Consider the following 24,352-nt stretch of genomic DNA (forward strand, 5'->3'; position numbering starts at 1 on the left):
TAGGTATGTCCATCCATCTCGTTCGTGGTCCATGGGACTTTGACTGTTCACTTATGTAATAAAATGAAACCCTACTTTTGTGTTGTCTGGTTGTCACTGTATGCTTGTGCCAAGGGAAGCAAGGAGAGGATATTGTTTGATGGCTGGTATCCTCCTCTATAACACAAACAGCGGGCATGTATTAACGGGATTCTTAATGCATAAGAACAAGAAGTTACTTAACTCAAGATAGTGTTATGGTACAAGTGTGATAGTCCAAGTGAGCCTCACTGCTGGTGAAGTACAAGTCCCACCATGTACACTACTCTGGTCACTAGGTACTGACTGACTCTGAGCAAGAGGCTGTGCTAACTATGACTGCAACTCCCATTGGGCCGCGACTGGTGACTTTACACTCACTATACGACTGACTGGGCCGAATGGGCCGCAGCGGCGATCTAAATACTTCTAAATACTTGTGGCTGAGAGGGCGTTGGCGGTACGTTTCTTGCGAGTCTGTCTTTGGCCTCTCTGCTGATTGGCTCACTTGCTCTGGTGTCTATTATCGATCTTCTCAGAAACTCTTTGCCGCCTGGAGTTCTGGCATCAGCTTACACCACCACACCTGCAGCAGTCATTTAGATGTTACTTTATTACGGACCAACCAGTTTCGATCTGCAGGCATCACCTGCCAATTGACTGGAGTGAGTTGGTAGCTGATGGTTGCAGATAAAGCATCGCTGTTACTGTATTCTACGAAAGCCAGGTGGCAGATGTTGGCCATTAATGGTGTCGTATATACGATCGGATTTCAACCCCTCAGCATCAGCTAAGGCATGAGGATGGTGCACCGAGTCATATGAACTGGTCGCCGTATAATAAAATTACATCTAATGACTGCTGCAGTCATTATCTTAAATAAGTTAAATGACGTTACTTTATTTCGTTCCTGGTGCCGCAGTGTTAATGGCAAGAGGTTTAGTTCGCAGAAAAACAAATACAGTATTTTAGATACAGAAAACAAGTGTTGTGTTGGCCGGCAGTGTATACACAGGAAGCTTTGCGGTGATAGCGCGAGCTGTTGCCGCCAAAGCGGTGATGTGCCGTGCTGTGCTGTGTGGTGTGGTGTGGTGTGGTGTGGAGATTACGCAAGCAGGAAGCCGTACGCCACATTCGGCAGTCGGCAGTCGGCAGGCGAAGGCCGGCGCGTCGCCAGTCGTCGCGCTATGCTGTCCGGCGGCGGCAGCGGCGGCGGCGGCAGCGGCGGCGGCGGCGGCGGCGTCCTCAGCGTGGGCGGAGCTTTCGGCTGGCCACTGCCAGAGCTGCGCGATGACGTCACGCTGCCCTCGCGGGACCGACGCCTGCACAAGTAGGCGTCACCGCGCTCCGCGCTTGCCGACTCTCGTTATCTTGTTTGACAAGCTTCTCTCAACGAAGCATCACAGATTCATAAAAAAACACCACTCGTGTGAAACACAACTTGCTACATCCATACAAGGCACCTTCCAGTTAATACACCTTGGCGACAGGAGTCCCGGGATAGGTATAATAGGGCAATGCAACAGCAGAGCAGTCATTTGTACTCAGGTGATTCACGTGAAAAAGGTTTCCAATGCGATTATGGCCGCACGAAGGGGATTAACAGATTTTCAACGCGAGATTGTAGTTGGAGCTACCCGCATGCGACGTTCCATTTCGGAAATCATTAGGGAATTCAATATTTCGAGATCCACGGTGTCAATAATGTGTCGAGAATATCAAATTTCGAGCATTTTCTATTACCAGGAATAAATCACTTGACGACCGAGAGCAGCGGCGTTTGCGTAGAGATGTCAGTACTAACATAAAAGCAACAGTGCATGAAATAACCGTAGAAATTCATGTGTGACTTACGACTAACATATCCGTTAGGTCAGTGTGTCGAAATTTCGCTTTAATCGGCTATGGCAGCAGACGACCGACGCGAGTGCCTTTGCTAACAGCACGTCATTGTTTAAGACATCTCTCCTGGGCTCGTGACCACATCTGTTGTACCCTAGACGACTGGAAAACCGTGGCCTGGACAGATGAATCCGATTTCAGCTGTTAAGGTATGGTGGTAGGTTCCAGTATAACGCAGACCCCAAGACGTCGTGGACCCAGGCCGTTAACAAGGCACTGTGGAAGCTGGTGGCGGCTCCATAACGGTGCGGGCTGTGTTCACATGGAATGGACTGGGGTCCTCTGGGACAATTGAACCGATCAATGACTGGAAATGGTTATGTTCGGCTACTTGGAGACCATCTGCAGCCAGTCGTGGACTTAATGTTCCCAAATAATGATGGAATCTGTGGATCCCAATGCACTACGTCATCGTGCAACAATTGTCCGCTACTGGTTGCAAGAACATTATGGACAATTCGAGCGAATGATCTGGCTACCCTGATCGCTCAACAGGAATTCCATCGAATATTTATGAGACTTAATCGAGAGTTTAGTTCGAGCACAAAATCTTGCACCGGCGACGCTTTCGAAATTATGGACGAGTATAGAACCAGCAGGGCTCAGTATTTCAGCAGGCTACTTCCAACGACTTGTTCCGTCCATGCCACATCGAATTGTTGCACCACACCGCGCAAAAGGTGGTCCGACACGATATTACGAGGATCCCATGACTTTTGTCACCTCCGTGCATAGGCTGGTGTACACGTAGATTCTGCCTTCCTAATTTTGAGAAAGGCTTTCGAGTCTGTACCGATACTATCAGACGGAATATCTTTACTAATATGTGATTCACTGAAGGATTATTTGATTAATACGACCTAGTACGTTATAGTGGACAGCGAATGTTCCACAGAAACGAAAGTAACATCGAGAGTGAAGCAGGCGTAACTAGACTCCTCATATTTTGAATATACATAATCGTTTAATAAGATAGCATCAGCAGCACCCTAAAATAGTTCACTTACAATGCTGTTGTTGCAGGAAAGTATAGTCGTGAGACGACCGTAAGAAAACCTGGAAAGGCTTCCATATAGTGTAATGAATGGCAGCTTTCTTTAAATCAGGATGAATACAATGAAGTAACCCGATAGTATCTGACTACAGAAACAGTTGTGAGTATCTTCAGTACGTCGCATTTGAGGTGATATTTAGAAGCGATATCGCTAGTGACGATCATGTAAAATTAGTATCAGAGATACTTAGATGTGCTAGTTAGTTAGTTATTTTCATCTCCATGGGTTATTTATATGACTAATCGTAATGAAATGGAACGAGTCTCTTTACACGAATGTGCAAAGATGGCTACATCCAGAACATTTACAAGTGTTTGTAGTTTTTTTCGCATAACCAAATTAGTAAGTAATACTCACAACTTTTTATGTACTACATAAATAGAAAGTCTTTTGCGGAATAGCATTTGCCAAGGAGAACCTACTTCAGTTTGTTTACAAATTAAATTTTGCCTCATTGTGTAGGTGATCCAAAGTTCGCTGATAAAGTATGCACCCCTATTTGGCCTAAAGTCAATCATAACGTAAAATAATGAATGTTATCTTTTTCATATGCTGCTGTAATTATATACATCATTGCTTAAAGGGTTCTGGGAAAATGAAATGCATCTGTAATGGACATTACATACACGACGGCAGTGCGAGTATCTCAGAGTATTGATCTCCTGTTTGTAGTCCTTCTCAAATACGCTTGTCAGCAGACGTCGAAAGAATTCAGAGGTGTACAGCTAGGTATAGTCTATACAAAAGTATAATAGCAGTGTTCGGGCAATGCAAAAGCCAATATTTCGAAAAAAGAAGACACAGATCTCGCGAAATCCCTTTGGGTAAATTGGGAGAATCTGTAATCGATAATTGTGTGGTCATTATGCTGCCATCTACTTACATCTCGCCTAGGAATAATGAGAGCAGGAAACAGCGATTAGGATGCGTACAGAGACATAGAGCCAGTCAGTTTCTCTCGTTCAGAACTCGAAATAAATAAGAAAGAAAATCTATAACACTAATACGATGTACATTCCGCCATGCACTGTACAGTACGTTGCGAAACACATATATAGTAATTGTACCTTTGAGAAGGACGCGTAATAAGACATCTGGAACATTTCCGCTGCCTAGCTATTTGTTTGAAAGTTTGTTTCTATGTCCAGTTTTCCAGTTGTTAGCAAGATACAATTTGTAAGTAGCCTGCTTATGTGAAACTTCCTGTGTGCCGGATCGAGACTCGAACTCGGGCCCTTTGCCTTTCGCGGGCAAGTGCTCTACTAGAGAGCAGACGAGCTTCTGTGAAGTTTAGAAGGTAGGAGACGAGGTACTGGCAGAATTGAAGCTGCTTGGGTAACACAGTTGGTAGAGCACTTACCTGCGAAAGGCAATGGTCCCGACTTCGAGCCTCGGTCCGGCACATAGTTTTAATGTGTCAGGAAGTTTTATATCAGCGCACAATCCGCTGCAGAGAGAAAATCTCATTCCAGCCTGTGGCTAGATGAACTTGAAGTTACAAGTTAATAGTTAGCTGTGCCAGCGGTGAGCAGTATTAGAGCGAGCGGACGGTTTGGACGTGTGTCCGTCATGGAGATTTAGTGTTGGTTGGAAATGGATCCTAAAATGATGACTGGTGTATCTGCTAATGTTTGGGAAAGGCATTTATTGACGATTATATAATTTTTGGAACTGGATGTACACGATTAAGGTAAAACCTGCTAAATACATTGTTTGCTTTTTCAACAAAATCTTTCTTTCGCTAACCAAATGCCTACTAGTGGTTAGAGACTATAGTAGTTTTATTTAGTTGCCTGTAGTTGCTGATTGCTGTATTTGGTGTAGTTCGTGTCATGAAGATTTTCTGTGACGTATTAAATGTATGGGTAATTGTTAGGATTTCTCCTCATTCAGAGCCATTCTTTTGTGTTAATCATTTCTGTAGTTCAGTAGTTCTCTGAAATAACAAAAATAAGCAAAGAGACAGAAGGTTCAGTCTCCCCCAGCAGTTCCAGTAGGTTCTGTTGCATTCAGCAGTTTAAGTAAAAAGGTAGAGGTTTCACCTGTCGACCTGGAATCTTCTGATTTTCTTATAGTTTGAATATTAGTACACAATTAGAAATTAGTTATTGTCTACTGCTAGCGCGTAATTGTATATAGGGAATTCCCTTTGTAGTTGTAGTCTGTCATTGTTGTACTGGATTGTAATGACCAAAGCAGTTGTGTCATGCGTGTGGATTTGCACTAAGTATTTCGCAGTAGCGTTTGCAACTAATCAGATATTGATTATTTTTAGTGCTACTGTAGTGTGTCTTCCTATTTTTGCTTTTCAAATTGTGTTTTTGGGTGTTATCCTAATAAATACTGTGATAATCGTGGCGTGTGAAAAGCGTAACACTAGGCTCCAAAGCAAAATGAGAAATGACAGTGAAGACGGGCGTAGCATGTTAGAATCACCTAGTAATGACTTAACAAATAAACAAGACAATAATTTGATAACTGTGCATAGGGACATGGAACAGACAGTAAATAACGGGGTAAAAATTGAAACAATCAGAGAAGAGGGAACTATTGTCGATCGATCGTTCGATCGTTCGGTAACAATTCGCCTCAGTAATGCGAAATAACAGAACAAATTCTTGCAGATACCATAGATTCAGGTTTTGCGTCATTACACTTTTCTCAATTAAGTCAAGACACATTTTCAGCTTTTCAAAATGAGAATATTGCCGGTGCAAACGCGCAGCTAAAGAGCACAGAGGAACATGTTCAGTCACTAATGCGATGTTATTGGCTGCCTCTGAGCACTATGGGACTCAACATCTGAGGTCATCAGTCCCCTAGAACTTAGAACTACTTAAACCTAACTAACCTAAGGACATCACACACATCCATGCCCGAGGCAAGATTCGAACCTGCGACCGTAGCAGTCACGCGGTTCCGGACTGAAGTGTCTAGAACCGCACGGCCACCGCGGCCGGCTTGCGTTGTTATTGCAGTTAATTCAAAATCAGAAGCAAATGGAACAAAATCAGAAACAAACACAGCAACAAATGGAACAAAATCAGTAACAGCTTCAATCGTTAGACATAATTGACAAAATTAGAGAAACACTGTAACAGACACGTGGAGATTTAACTGCTAAGCTACTTAAAATCGAATCGAAGTATCAAAAGATCCATGAGGATGTAAAAATACAAATTTGTGATCATTTTCAGTATATTTCTTCGCGACATGAAAACGCATTACAGAATCATGCTACAGCCATAAAAGAACTGCAGATCAATGTTCACGAAAATCACAATACCTTGCAGGCTGAAACTGACTCAGTTGCATCTACCGATACGGTCACGCAACTTGTAAAAAATCAGGAAAACTTAAAGGACACAGTAGACACGACTAAGGCAGACATGGACACTCTAAAATTTGGTTCAAAAAAACACACGGAGGAAATCAGCACATTATCGGAAAAAGTAGTCGAAATTTCGGATCAGTTAACAGATTTATCTACGATGATAGGGGATGATTTGAATGATGCATGACCGGTAGCCTTTACTGACACAGAGGAGTACAAGGAAATCAGTAAACTTAAACAAAATCAGAATCAAATTAATATGCACACAAAAGAGAAATGCTGGCAGTAAAAGATCAATTGGCACAGATGAAACTTCTACGTTTTTACTTAAACTGCTCAATGCAACAGAACCTACTGAAACTGCTGGGTGAGACTGAACCTTCTGTCCCTTTGCTTATTTTTATCATTTGAAAGAACTACAGAAGTTTCCCTGATAAATACAACTCAAACTTATCCTATTCATTTATGACCCACAATATTTGACTGCAAACAAAAGCATAACCCTGAGTTAGAAGAAATCCTAACAATAACCCATACATTTAATACGTCTCAAAAAATCTTCATGACACGAACTACACCAAATACAGCAGTCAGCAACTACAGCCAGCTAAATAAAAATATTCTAACTACTAAAGTCTCTAACTACTTGTAGGCATATGGTTAGCGAAAGAAAGATTTTTTTGAAAAGTAAACAATGTATTTAGAAGATTTTATCTTAATCGTGTGACATCCAGTTCCAAAAATTATATAATCGTCAATAAATCCCTTTCCCAAACATTAGCAGATACACCAGTCATCATTTTAGAATCCATTTCCAACCAACACTAAATCTCCATGACGGACACACGTCCAAACCGTCCGCTCGCTCTAATACTGCTCACCGCTAGCACAGCTAACTATTAACTTGTAACTGCATATCCGTCCAGCCACAGAGTCTCTTACAGAGGTCGCACAGAACAGTCAGCGATATTAATGCAGTCTACAGCGCTGCAAACATACAAACACATAAACAGGCTAGTCAAAACTTCTCAGGCAAAGGGAGCGGTACAGGCAGGATGGCGTACGCTGGAAGGGGCAAATTCCAAGAAGCCGTAAACCATATAGGAGGGAAAAATGAGGATGCAAAAACAACAACAAACTATAAAATAAAGAACTTCGTAATTCACAAGTCTTCAGGACCACTCTATGTGCTGTTCTACTGATTTCACGTAGATCGCGATGAAAATAATTTTTTGAAGAGATTTCACGAAGCGACATTAACTGTGAATTCAGTGGCAAAAGTGCTGATGCGCGTATGATTGTTAGTTCGTGGCATCATATTTGCGTTTCTTATCGTATAGATTCTGTAACATTACTGCTACACGGTATTTCAGCAGCTTTGTCTCGTCCCATGTTCATTATGTGCTTAGTGTGAAAGACAACAGCAGTTTTTGGAAGGAATTTAATGGAGTAAAAATGGTTCCCTGAGGAGCGAAGGGTTAATGCACTCATTTATGAGCAGACATCACACAAGTTTTTATTGTTTGCTCTTCATTGGTATGCATTGTAACTTAAGGCCTAGCTATTAGTTAGAAGTTGTATGTTGTGACCCATTTTTACAGCTTCTCGTAAGAAAAACTGAAATACTAAGGTATGAGTCATTTTCCTCACTCGATTTACAGATTCGCAGGTGCGTTTCTGTATTCGTTAGTGACAGGCGACTCTAATGCATCGTACAAAGTTTTTGTGCTTACAGGTCACTGTAGAAATGCAAATGAAATCTGTGCTCTCGCATAGCCTACTGCCCCTGATATCACCTTCCTGACCCCCCACGGACGGATCACCATCAACAATTAACTAACTAACTGTATCACATACGCAACTTCATTTGATGATGAAATTTCGCACAGCGCCGCGGCTCCACTTAGCAGCCTCCGAGTTGAGCTCAGACGCATTAACGCTGCTACGGATGTAAATAGATCATCTGAAATTTATACGTGTGTCAGACCTGAAACACAAGCAAATCATAACAAATCATCTTTTTGACCTGATTGCCTGCCTATATCATTTTTCAGATACGCAGCCATAACGACATTGCGCTAAACCGCTCTACTACTGCTTTGCCGGTAAACATGTTCCTCGTTCTTTGCATATACAGCAGCCTTTATCTAATGAACAACTTGGAACGAAATTTTGGAATGGCTGCGAATCGGAAGAAAGGACTCCATTGCATCTGATGACCAATTTTGTTTAGTTCTGATAAAAGATGTTGACTCAGGGGGAGAACTGAGACGCTGAAAAAAAAGGAATAGAAAAATTGTTATGCCTTCAAACCGTATTGTTTGATGATGACACACACATCAAAAAAAGTTTTTCATCACCTCGGTTCCGAGAGTTCCGGAACCTGTACAGAAAATTGGAATAGAGGTCAACTTAAACATCATTTCAGTCCTTTTTATTTCTCACGAAAACCACACATAGCATGTTGTACCACCACACAGCGAGGCCTTCAGTGGTAGTGGTCCAGATTGCTGCACACCGGTACCTCAAAGACCCAGTAGCACGTCCTATTGCATTGACGCATGTCTGTATTCGTCGTGGCATACTATCCACAAGTTTATCAAGGCACGTTTGGTCCATATTGTCCCACTCCTCAACTGCGATTCACCATTGATCCCTCAGAGTTATTGGTGGGTCACGTCGTCCATAAACAGCCCTTTTCAATCTATTCCAAGCATGTTCGATAGGGTCCATGTATGGAGAATATGCTGGCCACACTTGTCGAGCGATGTCGTTATCCTGAAGGAAGTCATTCACAACATGTGCTCAATGTGGTCGTGCATTGTCGTCCATGAAGACGATGGCCTCGCCAATATGCTGCCGATATGGTTGCACTATCGGTCGGAGGATGGCTTTCAAGTATCGTAAATCCGTTACGGCGCTTTCCATAACACCAGCGGCGCACGTCGGCTCTACGCAATGCCACCCAAAAACAGCAGGGAACCTCCACCTTGCTGCACTCGCTGGACGGTGTAGCTAAGGTGTTTAGCCTGACCGGGTTGACTCCAAACACGTCTCCGACAATTGTCTGGCTCAAGGCAAATGCGACACTCATCGGTGAACAGAACGTGATGCCAATGGTAAGCGGTCCATTCAGCATATTGTTGGGCCCATCTGCACCGCGGTGCTTGGTGTCGTGGTTGCAAAGATGGACCTCGCCATACCTCACCATGGACGTCGGGAGTGACGTTGCGCATCATGCAGCCTACTGCGCACATTTTGAGTCGTAGCACGACGTCCAGTGGCTGCACAAAAGGCGTTATTCAACATGGTGGCGTTGCTGTCAGGGTTCCTTCGAGCCATAATCCGTAGGTAGCCGTCATCCACTTGAGTAGTAGCCCTTGGGCGGCCTGAGCTAGGCATGTCACCGAAAGTTCCCGCCTGTGTGTGTCTCATCCATGTCCGAACAACATCGCTTTGGTTCACTCCGAAACGCCTGGACACTTCATTGTTGAGAGCCCTTCGTGGGATAAAGTAACAATGTGGACGCGATCGAACAGCGGTACCTTCCGTCTAGACGTGGTTGAACTACAGACAACACGAGCCGTTTATCTCCTTCCTGGTGGAATGACGGGAACTGATCGGCTGTCGGACCCATCCGTCTAATAGGCGGTGCCCACGCATGGTTGTTTACATCTTTGGGCGGTTTTAGTGACATCTATGAACAGTCAAAGGGACTGTGTCTGTGATACAATATCCACAGTCAACGTCTATCTTCAGGAGTTCTGGGAACCAGGGTGATGCAAAACTTTTTAATGCGTGTACAATAATTGATCTCATTATAAGCTCCAGTTATAGCAGTTCGTACTTCTTTAAAGGAACAGGTGTTGACTGAACAGCACACACTGTGTATATAGCAAATAAATTCTAAAATGTTACAGTTATAGAACCATACTCTAAAGAAAGGTCAAGCAAGAATCAGCCTTTGCTTTGCAGAATTTTATGATGGTTCGTATAAATGTGGCAAATAACGATTTTATATGCAATTTAAAACACATTGGGAAAAAATGGTAATGAGTGTATGGCATCATTGGCCGGGCGGCCCCTATTCGCGGAATTTCGGCCACCAAGTGCAAGTCTTATTTCATTCGACGCCGCATTGGGTGAATTGCGCGCTGGTGATGAGGACGAAATGATGAGGAGGAAAACACAGCACCCAGTCCCCGAGGGGAGAAAATCTCCAACCCGGCCGGGAATCGAACCCGGGCCCGCTTGCGTGGGGGAGGCAAGCACGGTACCACCCAGCTATACAGGCGGACAGCATATTGGAGTTATGCAGGAAGTAAGCTTCTCGGCCACAAAAAGAAAGGGAGCATAGTGAGATGGATAAATGTGTTGAAACATGTAAAGGAGTGGCTGAACGACTGGAATGTAAATACATATCGTTCTGTTTTATTAATTTTTTTTTAATTTCTGCCTCACAAAGGTTGCCGTGGGAACTGAAACGTCTGCTTCTCTTTGCCACAGTTAAAATATTGACGCGACCCAATTATTTTTCAGTTGTAATAATAGGTGGAAATTGGTTGTAGAAAGAGAACAACTATAGATACATCATCTGGACAAAAGTATCCGGACAACTCTATGTACTGCATAACTGACCACTAGATGTCACGTTGGGCGCTTCAGCCGGTATAAAAGGAGACGGGGAATGATCTCATTTGAGAAGAAGTAACATCACAATCGTGCAGTCACAAGAGTTCAGTTACTTCGAGCGTGGACTAGTTATCGCATTTCACATTAGTGGCAAATCTGTCAAGGACACTGAAATCTATCTAAAGCAGACCAAGTCGACTGATAGAGATGCGATTCTGAAATGCAACCGCGAAGGAACGACCACAGCTAACCCAATATGGACAGCATCCGTCGAGCACTGCGGGGACAGTTGTAAAAAATCTCATAAAATCAGCAGAACGAATCTCTCGTGAGTTCCACATTGCTACCAGCTGTCCAGGTACCAGGATGGCTACGCGTAAGGATTTAAAAAGAAGGGGGTACCGTGGTCGAGCAACTGTTCCTAAAACACATAATTCCGCAGTTTAAGTGGGAATCGACGCTGGAGGTGCTGTGAAGAGTAACGCCACTGGACGATGGGTAACTGGAAACGAATGATCTGGAGCGATGCATCACGCTCTACCCTGTGGCAATCCGATGGAATTGTTTGGTTTGCTGAATGCCTGGAGAATGTTAACTAACATAATGTGTAGTACCGACAGTGAGGTGATGCGTCTAGGGATGTTTTCCCAGGTAGGGTGTGGTCCCCTTACTGTATTTAAGAAAACTCTAAATACGGAAGGATATGAGCACATTTAACAGCATCGTGCACAGATTGAAGTAGCGGAAAATTTCGATGCTGACTACTGTGTCAGCATTACAAAGCAACCCGTCATAAAGCAGTACCTGTGAGGCAGTGGTTTGTGAACAGTTACATTCGTCAAATGGGCTAGGCTGTCCAGAGGCCCAACTAGAAACCAGCGGAACACCTTTGATACAAGTTAGAACGTCAACTTCGCTCCAGCCCCCTGCGTCCAAAACCATTATCTTCCCTGGTTTCAGCTCTTCACAAGGAATGGGCTGCCACTCCTCCGTAGACTTTCATACACTTTGTTCCGAGGTTGAGGCCTCCGTAAGAGTGAAGGGTTGATACAACCCATATTAATGTCCACTGATAGGTCTCCGGATACTTTGGTAATACAGTCTAGTGCCGTATTTTCAGATAACGTTGCCACGACTTCTTCATAACACGAGTAGTGCACTGAGCCGATGGGGGATGATCAGTAGTCGAGAACTGAACCGATCACTACTCGCTAGTTGTCTGAAAGATTCGCCACTATGACAGAGTTTCGTAGATTGCCGTTTCTCTTGAGGTATTCTTACACACGAATCCGTAGACGTGTGCTTTGTTTCTGGGATAAGGAGTAGTGTGATTAACTAACGTTTCATTTCGTCCAAGTATTTCTCGTCGTCATCTCACTGCTGCCGCAGTAAAAATGACGCTATTCGCATGCGTTTTGTTTTGTGTCAGGTTTTGCAGCACGCATCTGACTCAGGTTTCGGAACAACAAGCGCTTTATGACAGTTTCTTGGGGTGTATACACCAGATGAGAGCCGAGTACCGTAGTCGTAGGCGAGCGACTGTTCTCTGCATTGCACAGCCACATGTTCCATAAGATAGTCACTGAAGGGGAACAGCCATACATTCCACTCTTTATCGCGAACACGCTAATCGCCATCTGAAAATGAACTGTGCCGATAATGCATCATCTGCTTGTATTTTAATTCTAGGCTATCAAGTAAACTGATTTCACTATGAATTTGATTTGTAGCGCCGTTCCGTGATTTCAAAGCCCATGAAAGGACGAAGTTGGTAAAGAAGAAATCGGAGCTCCGGTTTCAGTCGTTACAGCAACGATACTGGGAGCGACAGAAGGTGCTGTCCGTTACGTGAGACATCCACGCCTCGAAATCCTCACATACGACCACTCACCTTTAGCAGTGCTTGGTTTGCTATCTTCTGATATTATGAGAAACTTACGCTCTACGTAATCCCAGTGCAATATTCGGAAATATTCTTTCGCACTGCAGCTGAGTGTGCGCTGTTTTCAGACTTTCTGGCAGATTAAACCGTGTGCTGAACCGAGGCTCGAAGAGGAAAGGAACCTTGGCTTTCTCAGGGAATGCTCTCATTGACCAAACTATCGAAGCATAGACTTCAAGTCCGAAAACCTTTACTGCCACAAGTGAGACTGTGGAATCGGGTCACGAGTTGCGTTTGAATAGCTATAAAAGAAACCGAGTCGTTCAGAGCGCCTCCCGTGGAAGCCAAGGGCCCTGCTGCATGTTCTGGCCCGAAGCATGCTTTTAAACTAGAAGAATACGTCAGAGTAAAATTAGCGTGAATCGTGTTCATAAACGGGTCAAGGTGTGACGCAATAACACTACAAGAAAAGAAAAAAAACATCCAACACAAAATAAGATTCACTTGTTCAACCAAATTATAATTAGTAACAGTCGCCTATCCTCTGGTAATATCTTTCTCTGATAACTGCATTTGTAACGATTCTAATAGCATACTCTGTCACTTTCTCCGTACTTGCGCTACTTTTCTACTCAATTGAGAAGACTTCCCTAAAATCTGTAGCCGTGTCAGTAAATTACCAGAGCCATTCGTAATGTTCATCAATTAGTTCATCATCAGCAGAGCTAGTTGGCATAATAACTTGTACTACTGTAGTAGGTGTGGGCTTCGTATCTATCTTGGTCACAGTAATGCGTTCACTATGCTGTTTGCAGCAGCTTACCCGCATTCCTGTCAGGAAGGTCGCAGTTCGTAGTAATAGACGGTAAATCATCGAGTAAAACTGAAGTGATATCAGGTGTTCCTCAGGGAAGCGTCCTGGGACCTCTACTGTTCCTGATCTATATAAATGACCTGGGTGACAATCTGAGCAGTTCTCTTAGACTGTTCGCAGATGATGCTGTAATTTACCGTCTAGTAAGGTCATCCGAAGACCAGTATCAGTTGCAAAGCGATTTAGAAAAGATTGCTGTATGGTGTGGCAGGTGGCAGTTGACGCTAAATAACGAAAAGTGTGAGATGATCCACATGAGTTCCAAAAGAAATCCGTTGGAATTCGATTACTCGATAAATAGTACAATTCTCAAGGCTGTCAATTCAACTAAGTACCTGGGTGTTAAAATTACGAACAACTTCAGTTGGAAGGACCACATAGATAATATTGTCGGGAAGGGGAGCCAAAGGTTGCGTTTCATTGGCAGGACATTTAGAAGATGCAACAAGTCCACTAAAGAGACAGCTTACACTACACTCGTTCGTCCTCTGTTAGAATATTGCTGCGCGGTGTGGGATCCTTACCAGGTGGGATTGACGGAGGACATCGAAAGGGTGCAAAAAAGGGCAGCTCGTTTTGTATTATGACGTTATAGGGGAGAGAGTGTGGCAGATATGATACACGAGTTGGGATGGAAGTCATTACAGCATAGACGTTTTTCGTCGCGGCGAGACCTTTTTACGAAATTTCAGTCACCAACTTTCTCTTCCGAATGCGAAAATATTTTGTTGAGCCCAACCTACATAGGTAGGAATGATCATCAAAATAAAATGAGAGAAATCAGAGCTCGAACAGAAAGGTTTAGGTGTTCGTTTTTCCCGCTCGCTATTCGGGAGTGGAATAGTAGAGAGATAGTATGATTTTGGTTCGATGAACCCTCTGCCAAGCACTTAAATGTGAATTGCAGAGTAGTCATGTAGATGTAGATGTAATAAACTCCCCTACTCTACCTTGCAAAAAAATCCTATTTTTTATTCATTATTAAACCTACTTCTGCATTATCCCTATTTGATTTTGTATTTATAACCCTGTACTCACCTGACCAGAAATCTGGTTCCTCCTGCCACCGAACTTCACTAATTCCCACTATATCTAACTTTATCCTGTCCATTTCCCTTTCTAAAATTTCTAACCTACCTGCCCGATTAAGAGATCTGACATTCCACGCGTCGATCCGCAGAACGCCAGTTTTCTTTCTCCTGATAACGATGTCCTCATGTGCAGTCCTCGCCTGGAGATCCGAATGGGGGACTATTTTACCTCCGGAATATTTTACCCAAGAGGACGCCATCATCATTTAACCATACAGTAAAGCTGCATGCCCTCGGGAAAAATTACAGCTGTAGTTTCCCCTTGCTTTCAGCCGTTGCAGTACCAGCACAGCAAGGCCTTTTTTGTTAGTGTTACAAGGCCAGATCAGTCAATCATCCAGACTGTTGCCCCTGCAGCTACTGAAAAGGCTGCTGCCCCTCTTCAGGAACCACACGTTTGTCTGGCCTCTCAACAGATACCCCTCCGTTGTGGTTGCACCTACGGTACGGCCATCTGTATCGCTGAGGCACGCAAATCAAAGAAGGAAAAACAGAAAGGTGGAAGGAGTATATGGATGGTCTGTACAAGGACGATGTACTTGAGGACAATATTATGGAAATGGATGTAGATGAAGATGAAATGGGAGATATGATACTGCGTGGAGAGTGTGACAGAGAACTGAAAGACCAATGACGAAACAACGCCCCAGTAGTAGACAACATTCCATTAGAACTACTAACAGCCTTAGGAGAGCCAGCCCTGACAGAAATCTATCACCTGGTGAACAAGATGTTATGAGACAGGCGAAATACCCTCAGACTTCAAGAAGAATACAATAATTCCAATCCCAAAGAAAGCAGGTGTCCACAGATGTGAAAATACCGAACTATCACTTTAATACGTCACGGGTGCAAAATACAAACGCCAATCCTTTACAGACGAATGGAAAAACAGGTCGGTGAAGATCAGTTTGGATTTCATAGAAATGCAGGAACATATGAGGCAATACTGACCCTACGACTCATCTTAGAAAACAGATTAACGAAAGGCAAACCTACGTTTCTAGCATTGTAGACTTAGAGAAAGCTTTTGACAATGTTGTCTGGAATACTCTCTTTCAAATTCTGAAAGTGGCAGGGGTAAAATACAGGGAGCCAAAGGTTATTTACAATTTGTACAGAAACCAGATGGCAGTTATAATAGTTGAGGGAAATGAAAGGGAAGCAGTGGTTGGGAAGGGAATGAACAGGTTTGTAGCCCATCCCAGATGCTATTCAATCTATATATTGAGCAAGCAGTAAAGGAAACAAAAGAAAAATTTGAAGAAGGTATTAAAATCCATGGAGAAGAAATAAAAACTTTGAGGTTCGCCGATGACATTGTAATTCTGTCAGAGACAGCAAAGGACTTGTAAGAGCAGTTGAACGGAATCAACAGTATCTTGAAAGGAGGACATAAGATGAACGTCAATAAAAGCAAAACGAGGATAATGGAATGTAGTCGAACTAAGTCGGGTGATGCTGACGGCAATAGATTAGGAAATGAGACACTGAAAGTGGTAGTTGAGTTTTGTTATTTCGGGAGCAAATTAACTGATGATGGTCGAAGTAGGGTGTATATAAAATGTAGCCTGGCAATGGCAAGGAAAGTATATCTGAAGAAAAGAAATTTGTTAACATCGAATATAGATTTAGCCATGTATGAAAGTGAAACATGAACAATAAATAGTTTGGACAAGAAGATAATAGGAGGTTTAGAAATGTGGTACTACAGAAGAATGCCAAATGAGGAGGTATTGAATATAATTGGGTAGAAGAGAAATTTGTGGCACAACTTGAGTAGAAGAAGGGGTTCGGTTGGTAGGACATTTTCTGATGCATCAAGTTTTCACCAATTTAGTATTGGATGGCAGTGTGGAGGGTAAAAATCGTAAAAGGAGACCAAGAGATGAATACACTAAGCAGATTCGGAAGGATGTAGGTTGCAATAGATACTGGAAGATGAAGAAATCTGCACAGGATAGTGTGGCATGGAGAGCTGCATCAAACCAGTCTCTGGACTGAAGACCACCACCACAACAACAACAACAACAACAAAACAAATAATTACAACTCTCAATTTGAATAAGGGCTTGTTCGAGAAATTACTCAACACAGTCTATTAAATCACTCTCCCCTTGCCCCCCCCCCCTCCCCCCCGCCCACACACCCACACACATAAAAATCTGCAATGAAAAGCATTTACAAGGATTAGAATTATCCCTTGGTATCAAAGGAGACAAACTCGTTTAATTTTAAGCTTTTAATTTTGCCGTCTTAAATTAAGCCAATAGATGATTGGTCCCTCTCATACCAACTCCACAAATCAACAGTATGAAACACTTCCAGACACTTCAAGTTAGAAGTAACAATTTGACCAATGCAACAAGAGCTCTTGACTTTATGAAACAATATCGGATCAACAGCAGTGCAAACAGTTTCCTAGTTACCCATTCTCGCACACTCATTCAGCCCAAAACATTGTAATTATCTCTTTGTGTCACTCTAACCGTCACTATCTCCTGTCTCACAGCCACAGTCTCCTTAGTTCTGCCCTACTAATTCTGTCTCTTCTCACTGTCACCGTCTCCCTCTTGCTCTCTCTCACTGTTACTTTCTCATTCATCCATTCCTTCCCATCGCTGATGTTTCTTCTCACTATCTTCCCTCCCCCCTCCCTCCCTCTCTCTCTCTCTCTGAAAACTAATTTTAAACCTCAGTGCTGAAGTACTATAACATGGGGTTCCAAAAACCCTTCTGATGTTAACTGAGACACTTTACAGCGAAGTTCTCCGTACTACGTCAGATAACAAACTAATGTTTTCGCTTCGCATCGGATTTTACGTGCGTATAAGTGAGGTAACTTCGATGCTCTGTAAGTCGAAACGAAGAAAATTTGAAGGGTTGATCGAGATCGTGATCTTAGGTATGTATCGCAGAAACCATGGCACCTTGCTGTGTATAGGCGTCTTGGAATCGACGACTCGGTTTCTCCCCAATAGAATAAAGATTTTTCAAATCGGAAAGATGGCAGTTCTAGATAAATACCTACAGAATACGCAGCAGCTCACTCCTTTTAGTTATCTAGGCGTAGACGCCAGTTGCTGACGGCGAAAAATGCTGAAAAACGCTTTCTTCTGTTTTGCTCCCAAACTCCCATGAATTAAACGGTGCCTCTATAAGCCTCTTAAAGCGCACTGTTAACAACATCTAATGCAAAAAGAACCGACCCATTTTCTCCATTTATCTAAACTGCAGGAAGTATGTAATATTGAAACTTTGGCTCTGTTCTGTTGGACATACAAATGTCCATAGCCCAAGGGCTACCCAAAAAACTTCACTCTACCATTATGTCGCCATTAATACCCGAGGGATGAACCACAGGAAAATCCCGTTTTTATTTACGGCGTTTTGGAACGTATTGGTAGCGCATGCTGTATCATGCGTACCGATTTAGTGCCATTAATGCTGTGTTCCAAAAATGCATTCTCAGAAATTTCTTCCTCAAATTAAGGCCTATGTTTGATATTAGTAGTCTTCTCTTGGCCATAAATACTCTTACTGCCAGTGCTAGCCTGCTTTTTATGTCCTCCTTGCCTCATCCGTCACAGGTTATTTTGTCGTTGTGGGAGAATCCCTTAACTTTATTTATTGCAAACACCGGAGCACCAAAACCAAAGATGACAAAACAACTCTCCGAAGAGACTCAAAAAAGGCCTTTATCAAGACCATCACTAGTGACAACTTCCTGCAATATTGAAGGCTTATCTGTAAATAAAGAAATTTTATTATCTGACATGTGCAAATGAAACAACTGTGATGTTTTAGTGTTGCAAGAAACACACAGGGCACCAACTAGCCATAGACCAAAAATACAGAGCATGAAATTAGTTCTTGAGAGACCACACGAAAGGTACTGAAGTGCTATATTTGTGAAACCGAACTTAGACATATGCTCCTGTGCTCTGAACTGCGAAGAAAATATAGAAATTTTAACTATTGAGCTACATACATGTACTGTAACATCCGTGTACAAACCACCCAGTGCGAGGTTCAAATTTACGGAGCCTGGAAATTTCCATTCAAAAAACATTAAAGTTGTACTAGGAGATTTTAACTGTCACGGTCTCATAATTGGGTTATAAAGAGACAAATGACGATGACGAAATGCTGGAGATCTGGGCAGACCAGGCTAAACTGAAATTGATACATGACCCAAAGTTGCCTGCATCATTTAGCAGCGGAAGATGGAAACGAGGATATAATCCAGATAACATCTTTGTCTCCGAAAAGGTATCCCTGCAAACTGTAAAGCAAATCGAGGACCCAATTCCAAGATCGCAACACAGAGCAATAACTTTCTGCATTACTGCAGTAATCAAATCAGATGTAATGCCCTTCAAGAGACGCTTCAATTTCAAAAAAAGCTCATTGGGACACAGAGCAATAACTTGCGGCATTACTGCAGTAATCAAATCAGATGTAATGCCCTTCAAGAGACGCTTCAATTTCAAAAAAGCTCATTGGGAACATTTCACACAGGACCTTGATAAGGAGATATTGGAGATTAAACCAGAGATACAATCATATGAAACTTTTATAGACCTTGTCAAGAAAATCTCTCGACGGTGCATACGTAGAGGGTGCAGCACCCAGTATATCGCTGGACTCAATGGTAGCAGCAAGGAAGCTCTGAAAAAGTATGAAGAACTGTACAATAAGGACCCCTTCTCAGAGGAAACGATCCAGGCTGGTGAGGTACTGATGTCTGGTATCTCCGAAGCGAGAAAGGAAAAGTGGTGTAACCTCCTACAAGAGACGGACAAGAAGCGCAGCAGTAGGAAGGCATGGAAACTGGTCAGAAGTCTCAACAACGACCCAATAGAACCACAACCAAATTACAGTGAAGCTACACCTGATCAGATAGCTCACCAACTACTCATGAACGGAAAAACTAAAAGGAAGATCATGAATGGCAAAATTAAAAGAAAAATGAACGAGGAGATTAAGTTCTTAGCTCGCCCGTTCTTCATTCAGGGACTACAAGATGCCATCAACGATTTGAAAAACATTAAGGCCGCTGGCCTCGATGATCCGAGACCTGAGCAAATTAAACATTTTGGACCAGGAGTACAAGCATGGATCCTAGAGCTAATGAATAACGGTATTACAACAATGCAAATTTCTAAACTGTGGAGGAAAGCTCGGGTTATTGCGTTACTAAAACCAGGGAAAGACCCAGCTGAAGCTAAAAATTTTCGGCCTGTCTCACTGCTTTGTCATTTATTTAAAGTGCTGGAGCGAATGATCCTCAAACGCATAGCTGATTAGGTGGACAACGCCCTCATTAACGAACAAGCTGGATTTCGGCCAGGAAAATCATGCTGTGGCCTAATCCTTAATCTCACACAGTACATCGAAGATGGCTATCAGAGCGGAGAAGTAACTGGGGTCGCATTCCTGGATCTCAGTGCTGCATATGACACAGTTAACCGTAAGTTGCTTACCCAGAAAGTGTATAATGTCACTAAGGACTACACCCTTTCTATGTTCGTGAAATGCATGCTACAGAATAGACGCTACTATGTAACCTTACAATCTAAAAACAGCCGATGGAGGACACAGAAAAATGGACTTACACAGGGTAGTGTATTGGCTCTAATATTATTTAACATCTATACCAATGATCTTCCCATCAGCCACCAGACACGAATGTTCATATATGCTGATGATGCAGCAGTGGCCACTCAGGATAAAACCGTTGAACAAGTGGAGGAGAATCTCACAGGAGCCTTAACAGAACTTGCTACCTATTACGACGGCAATAATCTCAAACCAAACCCTAGTAAATCTCAAGTATCCGCCTTCCATCTTAGAAACAAACAAGCCAAACGGAAACTTCGAGTCATGTGGCAAGGGGAAGAGCTGAAACATACAAACAGCCTAAAGTACCTGGGAGTAACATTGGACAGAGCACTTACTTTTAAGCAGCACTGTCACAACACTAAAACAAAGGTCTGTGCCAGGAACAACATTCTGCGGAAGCTAACAGGTTCATCGTGGGGAGCTCAACCACATGTTTTGCGCACCACGGGTCTGGTGCTGAGTATCTCAGCAGCGGAATTTGCGGCGCCAGTTAGGAGGAACTCTGCTCACACTAAGCAAGTTGACGTCGCCGTAAACGAAACTGTACGTATTGACACAGGATGCCTCAAACCAACTCCCACAGACATCATTTATCCCATCATAGGCATAGCACCACCCACTATCCGCAGACAAGTAGCTGCAGAGATCGAAAGATCAAAACAAATGAATGATCCTCGACACCCGATGCATATGCACCGAAAACAACGTGTCCGGCTGAAATCCCGCAGGAGTTTCATTGAAACTACTGAAGAGCTCGCCACCAAGCCCGTCGCAAGGCTGCTATCTCTTTGGGAAGAAATGGTGCCACACTCCACAATGGAACTACTTGAGGAGGGATCTGCAGGATTTCAACTACCTTTTACAACTTGGAGTTCATTAAACCGGCTGCGTACTGGAGTAACTGGGTGCAAATCAAACCTATTTAAATGGGGTTACAGTGATAGCGATAGGTGTGAATGCGGAGCAATACAGAACTTGGACCACCTACTGATTTGCCCAGATATGTCTATAACATGCACTAAAGATGATATTTTGAAAGTCAATGACAAAGCAAACTACGTTGCTAATTACTGGGAAGGGAAGATATAATTGGTGCATCCGGATAAAGAAGAAGAAGTTTATTGATTGATCACCAATTTTGTTGTTAAGTTCCTCAGTAGTCTCATTTATGATAGAACCGTGGCGCTCAATGCGAGGGGACGTTTTCATTCGGTAAGAAGATCCTTGCCGAGAATTTCGAGAAACCACCCACGATAGGTCAGGGTTGCGGCGCTAGCGAGGAAACGCATGCGAACGGCGAGAGGGGGTTTGGAGATGTGCCGGGATGGAGACTGGCCCTTAGTCAGTCGACTGCTGCCGCCTTGGTCGGCTACAATTGTCTACTCTGCGGAGGTCCGTGAAGCTGTGAAATGGTGCTCTCGTGTCTATTGATACCATTGTGTCCGCTGCCTGATGGGACCAATTCCGGCGAGTGAAGACGCTGAGCCTCGCTGCGCTTCGAACAAATCTGAGTGTAACCAATGTTCGTAAAGTGGCGAGTTGGATCACAAGCTGGTTGTGAATGTTTCTCATAAATCAGCTTTAATGCTTGGAACTTTGTACTCCGGTTAAAGGTCTCACAAGTGTAGTAGGATCAAGCATACACTTGCATCTGGGCTGGTGGTATAGCTTTGGCCAGATGAATTACATCACCTAGTCTGTTAAGATTCACAACTGTAAACGCTTCTTTGTCATGTCGTGCATGATGTAAGTACATACATTGAACCTTATTAGTGCAGACTGCCAGTAACTTGGTACATTCAGGTTTCATTCTTGTCAGATAACGGAGTTTACACTTGTATCAATGCTCATGCGCCAAGCGCCCATTTAAGCAATATGAGCTTTCGCTGGGACCAGCTATTGCTCCTTGGCATGTTGTAATCTCTAGTCCCTTAACTGGTCTCCTTTCCCTCCATGTTGTTGGACAAGCAATTCCAGTTGTTTATGGTGGTCCAAATGATTTGGGCCGATCACCTGATGGAGGAAGAAAAATGCCCAATGCAGTAATATGTAATATTTTGCTGAGACCAAAGAGAAATGGGGAACGCCTTGTCCTTGGATAATGGACTAAGTTACGTACACAACAGTTGCATTATCATTTTTATAGGTTTCTGTTAAAGTGTCGCTCTTAATTTGCTGGCCACTTGGCAGCTAAAGTGTATATAAGGGTGTGGCTACCAATACTTTCTTACATTCTGTGCGAGTGCATGACATTCATTTAATCTCTGTAAATTACACAATTACTGTTTTTTTTTTCAATTGCAGCCAGTGGTATGTCTTGAGAAGTGATTGTTTCTGAAATGAAGTAAGTAACGGGGTATTCTTGATGTTATAAATTCAGTCTGTCATTGTCTTAACGTCAGTATTTGTTAGCCTTAAGTTTTAGCACGAATTTAGGAAATTGCTAGACGTTCAATATGTTGATTGCCTTAACAATTGCTAAATTCGTAAAGCGAACATCGTACTTAAAATACCATTATTCTGAATGTTGTTTTGGGTTTTGTTAAAGCTGTTAATAACACAGGGTTTTTAAGGAAATTTTTATCTTCTTTAAGGTGATCATTAATTTTTTTCTTTTTTAACGGATTATTTTTAAATGTATCTGAGATTGTTCAAGCTGAGTGAGATCTAAAAAAATTCTCTTTAAGATGTCATTATTATAAAAACATGAAATTAACAAAGGTTGCTATATCACATTAAGCTTGCCAATTTTTAAATAAATTTTCTGTTAGAAATTTTTAACTGTGAATGATGTTGCGATTGTGTTATCTTTGCATTCCCCTTACACACCACAGCCCACGTGCTGGTCTTTATATTTCCCCTGGTAAAACCCTTTGGGTGCTTCATATTACTTTCGTCTCTCTTCGATTTATTCTCAGTCCAAATTCTATTTAACAAATCCCATAATTCCTCGTCACTTTCACTGCGGATAGCAATGCTATCAGCAAATCTTATTATTGGTGTACTTTCACCCTGAATTTTAATCCCACTCTCGAACCCTACTTTTAAATCCTACATTGCTTCCTGAATAGTAGGCGCGAAAGAATATATCCCTGTCCTACATCTCTTCTAATCCAAGCACATTGTTCTTCGTCTCTCACTTTTACTGTATTCTCTTTGTTCTTGTACATATTGTAAATTACCCGTCTTTCTCTACAGTTTACACCCATCATTCTCCGAATTTAGAACATCTTGCACTATTTTGCATTGTCGAACTCTTTTCTAGATCGACAAATCCTATGAGGCCGCCTTAATTTTTCTTCACTCTCTCTTCTGTTGTCATGTACAAAATCAGAACTGCCTCTCTGGTGCCTTTATCTTTCCTAAAATCCGCCTGCTTAACTGGGTTGTAACGTCGCCCCATGTGGCTCCGACTGAAATAAGTCTCGCACTTGGCGGCCGAACCTCCGCTGATGGGGCCTCCCGGCCAACAGTGGCATACGCTCATTTCATTTTTTTATCTTTCCTACAGCCAAACCGTTCATCTAACAGTTACTCAATTTTCTTTTCCATTCTGCTGTATATTACTCTTTTCAGCACCTTGGATGCGTGAGGTGTTAAACTGTTGGTGCGATAGTTTTCGCCCCTGTCTGCTTTAGCTATATTCAGAATTGTGTGGATGATGTTTTTCCGAAAGTCCAATGGTACGTCGTCAGTCTCATAGTTTCTTAACACCAATAATCGTTTGGCTGTCATTTCTCCTAATTATTTTAGCAATTCCGATCTTTTGTTCTCTATCCCTTCAGCTTTATTTGATCTCAAGTCCTCCAGAGCTCTTTGAATTTCTTGTATCAGGTAATCAGAGGCGTTCTATGTACTCTTCCCACCTATACGCCCTCTTCTCTGCGTTTAACAGTGGAATCCCTATTGCATTCTCAATGTCACCACCCTTCCTTTTTT

General features: G+C 42.8%; 1 protein-coding gene across 1 annotated transcript in view; it reads left to right on the forward strand.

Moving 5' to 3' along the window:
* Positions 1–1,199: 1,199 nt before the first annotated feature.
* Positions 1,200–24,352, forward strand: part of LOC126272355 (uncharacterized) — a 102,483-nt gene continuing 79,330 nt past the window's right edge. The window contains exon 1 of the mRNA XM_049975162.1: positions 1,200–1,348. Within this exon, the coding sequence (XP_049831119.1) occupies positions 1,206–1,348 (143 nt within the window). The 5' untranslated portion in view covers positions 1,200–1,205. The remainder of the gene's footprint in view (positions 1,349–24,352) is intronic.

This window comes from Schistocerca gregaria, chromosome 5 (assembly GCF_023897955.1).
Source record: "Schistocerca gregaria isolate iqSchGreg1 chromosome 5, iqSchGreg1.2, whole genome shotgun sequence".
NCBI lineage: Eukaryota > Metazoa > Arthropoda > Insecta > Orthoptera > Acrididae > Schistocerca > Schistocerca gregaria.